Source organism: Lolium rigidum, chromosome 7 (genome assembly GCF_022539505.1).
Source record: "Lolium rigidum isolate FL_2022 chromosome 7, APGP_CSIRO_Lrig_0.1, whole genome shotgun sequence".
Lineage (NCBI taxonomy): Eukaryota > Viridiplantae > Streptophyta > Magnoliopsida > Poales > Poaceae > Lolium > Lolium rigidum.
The window spans coordinates 99,286,945-99,298,264 of NC_061514.1; the positions used below are offsets into that span (position 1 = coordinate 99,286,945).

Genomic DNA, 11,320 nt, shown 5'->3' on the forward strand with positions numbered 1-11,320 from the left:
TATAACCTTCTACAAATCTACACAAAAGAGGGCTATGCTACCACATATATTAAAAGGTACTTAGATTTCAGTTTTATCCTTCTATGAAAAAGGCTATATAGATCCCACTATTACTTTGCAAATACCCAATCCCTTGAAAACAAAATGAGGGACCGGTGCATCAATAATGTAATCTATTTCGTTGCAGGGATTTGTACTGCAAATAAATATCTGAATTAGCACTTCTGGTGACACAAATATACGTTTTTGCTTCCGTACGCACCCACCACAAACTCGCCAAACCGCGAAAAGACGTGGACGGTTAGGATTCGGTCATACCGATTCGGGTCTGGGGGCAAGATCGTCATTTCCTGTGGACTTCGGGTTTGGCTGGGTTCGTATCAGCCCACGTACAAGCCCGTATGACCCATACCTCTATGTATTATACGCCTACGTGTCCACGCGCGGCCACGACGGAACCGCCGACATATAAATGTCTTTCTCCCCTGTCCTCTTCACCACATCTATCCAAAGCAAAAGCAATCCCCAAATCGGGCAAAAAACCCTAGGTCAAGAACAGCGGAGCTCGCTCTCGTGCGCGTTCGCGCTCGTCCATGGAGAGGGGGAAGGGGAAGGAGGGGAAGGGCAAGGAGGCGGCGGTTGAGGAAACCCGGTTGGCCGCTTCATCGGCGGGCGGAGCTGCCCCGGATCCGAGCTCCGCTTGGGGCCGGAGGACGGTGGGTGCACCGGCGAGCAAGAAGCGTGCGCACGAGACGAGGCGCGAGGCGGCGGCGCCGGAAGAAGAATCGGAAGAACCGCGAGAGGCAGGAGAGGAAGGCGGCGGGGGAAAAGATCAACAGCCCCGACGACGTGCCCACCTTCGACGAATCCGACTCCGCCGACCCGTCCGAGGTAAATTTCTCCGCCGACCCCGACGACATGCATGAATGCCTTGCTCGCTCGCAAGCTTGTACGAAATCCGTGGATTTGGCTAATCTATATGCTGTGAATTTGTTGTACTACCAAGCCATTTTGATATTTCTAGTAGTTCCGGAGATGAATTTGAGCTTGCTCAAGTGTTCATCTGAGGTTCTTGCTTGGTTGGGTTCCCTGTAATCCCTATCTGCTCATAAATAAGGCTATCTAGTTTGATTAGCTTGCTATTATGACTGGTTCCTAGCAATTATATGGATCTACGCACTGGATGATTCACTTATCAATTGTGCCTGCTTGCAATTGATGTCTAGACAGGTTTTAGATTAACTGCCTACTACATTGTATGGACAAAGAAGTTTATCATAAATGTGGCTCCAATACTAGCGAGATGTTGCCTCGTTAATCACTCGCATGGAAGCCTTGATTTCTTGATCGGAGCTTTGCCTTCACTAGAGTGTCATGTGCAAGTCATGCTACCGTAAACTTGATCATTTGGTGTTGTTATTGTTAATAATTGAACTATGGTTGCTTGCTGTGTAAGGATATTCACTGGAATTCTTTATTGATGAACTCGTGTATTGGTAATGATTCAATTTGTTTGAGAAGAATGGATGGATGCCAACTATTGTTGGATTAATATTCATCACAATCTAAATCTGTCCATATTATGATGATTGATGCTATGGTCGTGGCTTACTAGGTTTGATGTGACCTCGGTAGCTCTTGGTACTCGCTATCGGTTGCTCACCTTGATGGATAAACTGTTGGTTTTTATTAATAGAGATCCTCACAGTAGGGTATCATACATATGAATGCCACTATGATTGTTTTATGAAGAAAATAAGGGTTTCGATGGTTTAATAGCTAGGTGGTGCTAGGTGGTGTATGTGGCTGTCAAAGCTTTGTGTGTATCTGGTTTATACTTGGATATGCTTGTATTTCATACTATTTTGCATATCTTCATCTACTCGGGCACTCCAAGTTTTTGTTTGCCTCAAATATTGCTACCATCACTTGGTCTATACGAAGTGATGACTAATACCTTTTGAGCATCTCGCTCATTGGTGTGATTTGAGCATGCATATTGATGGATTGGATCCTCCGGATCCTTTCCGTGTATCAAGTATACCTTTCTCCAAGCATCTAGACATATATAGTGTTTTTCTTCCGTGATGGTATTGCCACTTGTTCCATTCCAAACACTAGTTTTTGTTTAAATTAGATATGGTATGTATAGTTACTAACTAAGTGCATTTATACAAATAATTACTTTGCATTGTTTTCATTCCTTTTCTATTTATAGTCATTACATTGTTTATATGCAATAGCAGCTAATTAACCTAATTTACTTCATCTAACAGGAGGATCCTTCGGATGAAGTCGGTTCCGACCGGGAGGATAGGGACCGAAGAGCAGGCATGTTCTCCGCAGGCTTAGGTCCGGGAGATTCGCTACCTTCTTGGCCCGGTAGGTTCAAGTGCCCCTGGTGCGCCGCAAGGAAATGCCGACGGACTTCCTCGGCATGTACCAGCATGCCACCTACACTCGGTGTTGGCAGCGGGCGGACACCCGCACACATCGGGGCCAAGCATGCCGCCTACGGCCTGTTCCTCAAGAAGTACGCCCCGGCAGTAGGAGCATGCGGAGGATGGTGCCGACCTGCTCGCCTACCCGCTCGCCGACCTGCCTCGCCTACCCGATGCCTCTTTCTTTAGTTGTGTGTTTATGTTAAACTCGTCGTGCTTGTGGTGTTAAAACTTGGTTAATGCTGTTGTGAACTATGTTTCTATTTAAGTATGTGTGAACTATGTTTCTAATTAAGTATGCTTAGTGTTTAAGCATGTGTATGATGTGCTTACTACATATGCTGATGTGTTGTGCATGCTTGGCCGTGTTGTGTGCTTGGATGCTAGGTAAGCATGTTCTATTTGTCGCTGTTGATCTAGCTTCGTTAGCATGATGTAGTGACAAAGATTTTTTTTTTAGATCAACACGGGTTGCCCCCAGCCCCAATTTCATTGAAAAAGAAGCCAAGTGTATTACAGGATTAAAACTAGACACCAACAAAATAAAAGGAAAACAGGGTTTATCGGGTAGATTGGCTGCCATCGATGTACCAGGATAGCTCGGAACAGGTTTAGAGCGATGATCACACATCGAAAACAACCGCCATCTAAATCCATTACATGGGGTCAAACAGATAGGTAGGACACACTAGCACAACTGCCATGCTTCAATTCACCAAGTGACAAAGATTTTGCCAAAGTAAGCGTTTGATTATAGGAAATCATGTGTCGGTTTTGCTCGCTTGTGTTGCGGACGATTTGTACATAATTGATACGGTATTTTCCAGATGGAAATGGGGGAAAACCTCTCGGTAATCTAAAATAAAGACGGCGTGTTGGCGGTAGGGTGGAGTTGTTATCTTATGTGATACTTGACGAGCAACAAATCTCTCGATCAACAACAACAAATAGCTCATTTCACAGCTACAACACTCACGACAGACAGCAGCCCAATCTAGACATGACTAATGGGCCAACTCCATCCAATTAGGCCCATTAGGCTACATATAAAACAGAACAACTATCTCATTTAACAAGCAACAATAATCGCAGTGATAGCCCAATCTAGATTTGACTAATGGGCCATCTCCAACCAAATTAGGCCCATTAGGCTAGTTGAGGTGGTACATATTAAATATCAAAAAAAATGAAGCAAAAAATGGGTGTTGCCGCGACTCGAACCGCACACCTCGTGGGAAGTCGTCTCGCAGGGGTAGTCTGGTAACCAGTGGGACAGATAGATACATGTTGACATCTCAAGTAATAAAGGTATCTATAGTTATTTTATCACTTCCGTTAGGTTATTAAATCCATGTTTGTACATTTTTCAACACACAGATCTTTGTGTAGTCTATTATATACAATTCACTAATTCACTAATTGAATATGAAATAGATAATTCAATATGAATCTTAACACTAAATTTGTAATATATATGAATAACAACTTAAAAAATTGAAAATAGCTAAAATTCTAGTCTTAGTGGATTAGAATTTTTTGTTTTTTTGTTGGGTTTTGTAAACAATTTGGTACAAGAAATAGTAGTCATTTGAGGACGAACAGATCTGAACACACATAGAGACTCACTTAGATTACATAAATATGTCACATACATAAATAAGGATGTAAACAAGTACCACCGTCGTTACATAGATAAGTCCTGGGTAGAGCCGTTTTGCACGTAAACCATGTGTGCGGGCTCCCGTGAGGTAGCTAGGCAAGGAGCACATGATTTCTTCCATGGATGGTGATGTAAGTGGTGTTTGGATGCCATGGTGAAGCAGATCCCAAAAGATATATTGTACCGTGTCGTGTCCCTGGACTTATCTATGTAACGACGGTGGTACTTGTTTACATCCTTATTTATGTATGTGACATATTTATGTAATCTAAGTGAGTCTCTATGTGTGTTCAGATCTGTTCGTCCTCAAATGACTACTATTTCTTGTACCAAATTGTTTACAAAACCCAACAAAAACAAAAAAATTCTAATCCACTAAGACTAGAATTTTAGCTATTTTCAATTTTTTAAGTTGTTATTCATATATATTACAAATTTAGTGTTAAGATTCATATTGAATTATCTATTTCATATTCAATTAGTGAATTAGTGAATTGTATATAATAGACTACACAAAGATCTCGTGTGTTGAAAAATGTACAAACATGGATTTAATAACCTAACGGAAGTGATAAAATAACTATAGATACCTTTATTACTTGAGATGTCAACATGTATCTATCTGTCCCACTGGTTACCAGACTACCCCTGCGAGACGACTTCCCACGAGGTGTGCGGTTCGAGTCGCGGCAACACCCATTTTTTGCTTCATTTTTTTTGATATTTAATATGTACCACCTCAACTAGCCTAATGGGCCTAATTTGGTTGGAGATGGCCCATTAGTCAAATCTAGATTGGGCTATCCGCTGCGATTATTGTTGCTGTTAAATGAGATAGTTGTTCCTGTTTTATATGTAGCCTAATGGGCCTAATTGGATGGAGTTGGCCCATTAGTCATGTCTAGATTGGGCTGCTGTCTGCTGTGAGTGTTGTAGCTGTGAAATGAGCTATTTGTTGTTGTTGACCGAGAGATTTGTTGCCGTCAAGTATCACATAAGATAACAACTCCACCCTACTGCCAACACGCCGTCTTTATTTTAGATTACCGGAGGTTTTCCCCCATTTCCACCGGAAAATACCGTATCAATTATGTACAAATCGTCCGCAACACAACCGAGCAAAGCCGACACATGATTTCCTATAATCAAACGCTTACTTTGGCAAAATCTTTGTCACTTGGTGAATTGAAGCATGGCAGTTGTGCTAGTGTGTCCTACCTATCTGTTTGACCCCATGTAATGGATTTAGATGGCGGTTGTTTTCAGTGTGTGATCACTGCTCTAAACCTGTTCCAGGCTATCCTGGTACATCGATGGCAGCCAATCTACCCAGTAAACCCTGTTTTCCTTTTATTTTGTTGGTGTCTAGTTTTAATCCTGTAATACACTTGGCTTCTTTTTCAATGAAATTGGGGCTGGGGGGCAACCCGTGTTGATCTAAAAAAAAAAATCTTTGTCACTACATCATGCTAACAGGCTAGATCAACAGCAGCAAATAGAACATGCTTACCTAGCATCCAAGCACACAACACGGCCAAGCATGCACAACACATCAGCATATGTAGTAAGCACATCATACACATGCTTAAACACTAAGCATACTTAATTAGAAACATAGTTCACACATACTTAAATAGAAACATAGTTCACAACAAGCATTAACCAAGTTTTAACACCACAAGCACGACAGAGTTTAACATAAACACACAACTAAAGAAAGAGGCATCGGGTAGGCGAGCGGGTCGGCAGGGCGGGTAGGCAGGCAGGTCGGCACCATCCTCCGCATGCTCCTATCGCCGGGGCGTACTTCTTGAGGAACAGGCCGTAGGCGGCATGCTTGGCCCTGATGTGTGCGGGTGTCTGCCCGCTGCCAACACCAGTGTAGGTGGCATGCTGGTACATGCCGAGGAAGTCCGTCGGCATTTCCTTGCGGCTGCACCAGGGGCACTTGAACCTACCTGGGCCAAGAAGGTAGCGAATCTCCCCAGACCTAAGCCTGCGGAGAACATGCCTGCTCTTCTGGTCCCTATCCTCCCGGTCGAACCGACTTCATCCGAAGGATCCTCCTGTTAGATGAAGTAAATTAGGTTAATTAGCTGCTATTGCATATAAACAATGTAATGACTATAAATAGAAAAGGAATGAAAACAATGCAAAGTAATTATTTGTATAAATGCACTTAGTTAGTAACTATACATACCATATCTAATTTAAACAAAAACTAGTGTTTGGAATGGAACAAGTGGCAATACCATCACGAGAAGAAAAACACTATATATGTCTAGATGCTCGGAGAAAGGTATACTTGATACCTGGAAAGGATCCAGAGGATCCAATCCATCAATATGCATGCTCAAATCACACCAATGAGCAGATGCTCAAAAGGTATTAGTCATCACTTCGTATAGACCAAGTGATGGTAGCAATATTTGAGGCAAACAAAAACTTGGAGTGCCCGAGTAGATGAAGATATGCAAAATAGTATGAAATACAAGCATATCCAAGTATAAACCAGATACACACAAAGCTTTGACAGCCACATACACCACCTAGCACCACCTAGCTATTAAACCATCGAAACCCTTATTTTCTTCATAAAACAATCATAGTGGCATTCATATGTATGATACCCTACTGTGAGGATCTCTATTAATAAAAACCAACGAGTTTATCCATCAAGGTGAGCAACCGAGTAGCGGTACCAAGAGCTACTGAGGTCACATCAAACCTAGTAAGCCACAGCCATAGCATCAATCATCATAATATGGACAGATTTAGATTGTGATGAATATTAATCCAACAATAGTTGGCATCCATCCATTCTTCTCAAACAAATTGAATCATTACCAATACACGAGTTCATCAATAAAGAATTCCAGTGAATATCCTTACACAGCAAGCAACCATAGTTTAATTATTAACAATAACAACACCAAATGATCAAGTTTACAGTAGCATGACTTGCACATGACACTCTAGTGAAGGCAAAGCTCCAGTCAAGAAATCAAGGCTTCCATGCAGTGATTAACAGGCAACATCTGCTAGTATTGGAGCCACATTTATGATAAACTTCTTTGTCCATACAATGTAGTAGCAGATTAATCTAAAACCTGTCTAGACATCAATTGCAAGCGAGGCACAATTGATAAGTGAATCATCCAGTGCGTAGATCCATATAATTGCTAGGAACCAGTCATAATAGCAAGCTAATCAAACTAGATAGCCTTATTTATCAGCAGATAGGGATTACGGGGAACCCAACCAAGCAAGAACCTCAGATGAACACTTGAGCAAGCTCAAATTCATCTCTGGAACTACTAGAAATATCAAAATGGCTTGGTAGTACAACAAATTCACAGCATATAGATTAGCCAAATCCACGGATTTCGTACAAGCTTGCGAGCGAGCAAGGCATTCATGCATGTCGTCGGGGTCGGCGGAGAAATTTACCTCGGACGGGTCGGCGGAGTCGGATTCGTCGAAGGTGGGCACGTCGTCGGGGCTGTTGATCTTTTCCCCCGCCGCCTTCCTCTCCTGCCTCTCGCGGTTCTTCCGATTCTTCTTCGGCGCCGCCGCTTCGCGCCTCGTCTCGTGCGCACGCTTCTTGCTCGCCGGTGCACCCACCGTCCTCTGGCCCCAAGCGGAGCTCAGATCGGGGGCAGCTCCGCCCGCCGATGAAGCGGCCAACTGGGTTTCCTCAACCGCCGCCTCCTTGCCCTTCCCCTCCTTCCCCTTCCCCCTCTCCATGGACGAGCGCGAACGAGCACGAGAGCGAGCTCTGCTGTTCTTGACCTAGGGTTTTTGCCCGATTTGGGGATTGCTTTTGCTTTGGATAGATGTGGTGAAGAGGACAGGGGAGAAAGACATTTATATGTCGGCGGTTCCGTCGTGGCCGCGCGTGGACACGTAGGCGTATAATACATAGAGGTATGGGTCATACGGGCTTGTACGTGGGCTGATACGAACCCAGCCAAACCCGAAGTCCACAGGAAATGACGATCATGCCCCCAGACCCGAATCGGTATGACCGAATCCTAACCGTCCACGTCTTTTCGCGGTTTGGCGAGTTTGTGGTGGGTGCGTACGGAAGCAAAAACGAAAAATAAATCCAATCGCACGGGTGTATTTACTAGTTACTCCTACACCCTTCAAAAAAAAAATAGTAACTACTCCTACATTTACAATAACCACGGTTCAAAGAACACAATCGGTTTTGTTACTCTTCTCGCATCTACGAATAACCCCGAGGACCTTCTAACCGGAGGTAGTCGTACATGACCCCGAAGAAGGGGCTGAGCGCCCTCGTCTGCGTGATTGCGATATTGTTCTCGCCCTCCCGAAGCAGGCTCCCTCTGATCGGGAACTCGAAGCTCCACTGCGTCCCATGATCGCCATGCCTGGCGATCGCGTTGCCGTCGCCGAACGTCGGCGTCGCGAGCGGCCTCCTTCCAGTCGCCCCGTTCACCTGTACCTGCAGCCTCGCCTTGTGCGCGGCCGCGAGCTCGACACGCAGCGTGTAGACGCCGTTCGCCGCGACGCGGCCCAGGTTGAACCGCACCTGCCGCGTCGTCGGCGCGAAGCCCCCGTCGTCGCCGGCCTTCCTCGTGACGTGCGCGAAGTACCAGTGCCGGGAGTGGTGGCTCTCGCCGACGGTGAAGACGGGGTCCTCGCCGTCGGGGTACAGATCGGCGTACCGCTCCCACAGGCCGTACTGCCGGTACGCGTCCTTGCCGGCCAAGAGCTCGCTGTTGTTGTACTTCGGGCCGGCGACGGCCGGGACGAACATCTCCGCCGCGCTCCGGTCCGGGACGCCGATCTCCCACAGCGTTGGCCCGGACCGCGGCGGCTCGAACACGACGTCGCCGAGCTCGACGGCGCCACCAGGGGTGACGGTCACGCGGGAGGCGTGCACGTAGTCACCGAGGAAGCCGGGGACCCACGCGTAGAGGCTGTACTCGCCCGCCCGGACGTTTTCGATGGTGAATTTGCCGCCGGAGGACGGAGACGTCGTCGTCCAGAACTGGTAGCCCTTGCTCTGCGTCGCCCACGAGCCGGCTTGCCCCGGCGCAGCCAGGCCGACGTACGCCGTCCCGGCGGGCATGTCTTGGCGGCTCACGTGCCTGTCCCTGACCAGAAGCCTGCCAACGACGGAACCTCGCTCGGCAGCCTTGTGGAAGTCGGGCGACTCCACGAAGCCGTACGGCCACTTGGCAGCTTCGGCGTCCGCCCGCGCCTTGGCGTCCTCCCAGAGCGCGCGCGGGTCTCCCTTGCTCGGGTTCGAGTTGAGGTAGACGAACACGGGGCCCATCACCTTCTTCCAGGACTCGCCGTCGTCGATCCTCGCCACGATGTCGTTCCCGACATAATGCGTTCCCAGAAACATCTGTAGGCAGCGTACGTCGCAGGTTAGGACATGTCAGCTGAAGGCAACGCAACAAGACGATCGAGGAACAGAGGAGAAAAGAAAGCATGATGCTTACGGTGACGGAGGTCGGGCCGACGTGCGAGGTGAGCTCCCGCTTGAGTGGGCCGCCGATCTTGAACTCGTTGCTGGGCGTGATGACCCAGAAGCCCATGGGGTTGCCCTGGCCGGCGCCGACCCAGCCGTGCACCCTGTTGTCCTTGTTGTCGAGCGAGTACTGGTACTTGTCGTCCACCTCCCCCTTGAACCGCGGGTTGGCAGGGTCCACGAGCAGCACGGCCTCGCCGTAGGCCAGCCGCTTGGCTCGCGGCGACTCCCGGTCCTTGGCGCTCGGCATGTACCGCTGGATGGCGTCCGAGACCGCCATGTAGTTGAACCGAGCCGTGTTGAGCTTGAAGGCGAGGCGGGCCTCGCTGACGGACACGGCGGGCGCGTCCGCGGCGTGCTCCACCACGGCGTAGCAGTAGAACCCGGGGCTGCCGCGCAGCACCACCACCCTCTTGTCCACGCTCAGGGGGAGGCCTCCGCTCTGGCTGGACGCGTTGTAGTTGCGCCGGAAGGAGAGCTCCACCTTCTCTTCTGTCGCGGTCACCACCTTGAAATCCGAGCCCTCAAGTCTATAGACAAGAACACCGGTGAGTCGCTTTTTTGGACGGCGAGGAAGAAGAAAGAGGGAGGAATCACGTACATTTGGTAGTTTCCTTGACGGCCGGAGCCCGGGGTGCTCCAAACCATGTCCCAATACCCGCCCGAATTACCGCCGTGTTTCGAGTGCAGGAGGTTCCGCTCCCCGCCGTAGCGGACGCCGGTGATGTGGCCCTCGGGGTTGGACAGAGAAACCTGCACCACGCCGTTGTCCACCAGAACCTGCATGCATGCAGCTTACTCAATTACAAGGGCTCAACATTAACGCGGCAGCCGAAAACGCACTACAGTCTAGACGCGTAAATACACGCACCTGGCGATGCTCGACGCGCAGCGTGACCGGCGCCGCCATCGTCCCTACGGCGTTGGCGGCGGCGGGCAGCAGCAGCAGCGCCTGGGCCACGACGAGCAGGAGCAGGGCCAGGGCCCTTGTCGTCGTCGAGCCGCGCGCCATCGATCGATCCAAGCAGCTGCGTGATCGTCGATTTCGTGTGTTCGTCTGCTTTAGCTTTGGACTTAACTCTGACTCTGCTCTTCCTTTATAAAGGATCCGGTGTACTACAAGGAAGTCCGTTTCACCGATGTAAAGGGACCGAAGCGGATTCCTTATGCGATTTATGTAATGGAAACCGAAACGAACTGCACTCCGATCCGTGGAGGTACGTACGTGCGCGCCGGCAACGTATGCTGTAGTTCGTTCTGTTCTCTTAGCATAAGAGTATATTCTTCCCTGCTTGCAGTATAGCTGGCGGTTCAAGAAATTAATCTGCAATCTGCTCCTCTACGTTGTTCATGGTGAAATCACTATCTGAATCTACCAACAAACCTAGCTAGGTTAATAAGCAATGAAGTACAGAGTTGATTCTGTAAATTTGCCAACTCTCCTCACTACAGAAAACAGTAAAGGTGCCGATGGCTAGAAGCCGTCGGCATAGGCCCATTTAACCGTCAGCGTAGGCTATGCCGATGGCAGCCGTCGGCATCTCACGGCGTCGGGACAAGCGATTTTACCGTCGGCGTAGGCTATGGCTGACGGCGTAGGCTATGCCGACGGCCCCATCGGCATAGAGGTTAACGGCCGTTTGTCAATTTTTCCAAAAAAAAAAGTTCAAGTTTTTCAAATTATTTTTAAATTAATTGTTTGATAGTTTA

General features: G+C 48.0%; 1 protein-coding gene across 1 annotated transcript; it reads right to left on the bottom strand.

Annotated features, from left to right (window-relative positions):
• Positions 1 to 8,332: 8,332 nt before the first annotated feature.
• On the bottom strand, positions 8,333 to 10,622 carry LOC124671739 (rhamnogalacturonate lyase B-like). Its single transcript, XM_047208073.1, has 4 exons — positions 10,482 to 10,622; positions 10,212 to 10,390; positions 9,582 to 10,140; positions 8,333 to 9,484 (listed from the first exon to the last, which is right to left on the bottom strand). The coding sequence occupies exons 1-4, from the start codon at positions 10,620 to 10,622 to the stop codon at positions 8,333 to 8,335; spliced, it is 2,031 nt and encodes a 676-aa protein (XP_047064029.1).
• Positions 10,623 to 11,320: the final 698 nt, after the last annotated feature.

What these genes read in the sequence shown, in the direction of transcription:
- LOC124671739 (XM_047208073.1), bottom strand. Translation starts at nt 10,622, where the DNA reads ATGGCGCGCGGCTCGACGACGACAAGGGCCCTGGCCCTGCTCCTGCTC. An exon ending in TGCGCGTCGAGCATCGCCAG is followed by an intron (nt 10,391 to 10,481) that starts GTGCGTGTATTT and finishes GCATGCATGCAG; the next exon opens with GTTCTGGTGGACAACGGCGT. An exon ending in CGTCAAGGAAACTACCAAAT is followed by an intron (nt 10,141 to 10,211) that starts GTACGTGATTCC and finishes TCTTGTCTATAG; the next exon opens with ACTTGAGGGCTCGGATTTCA.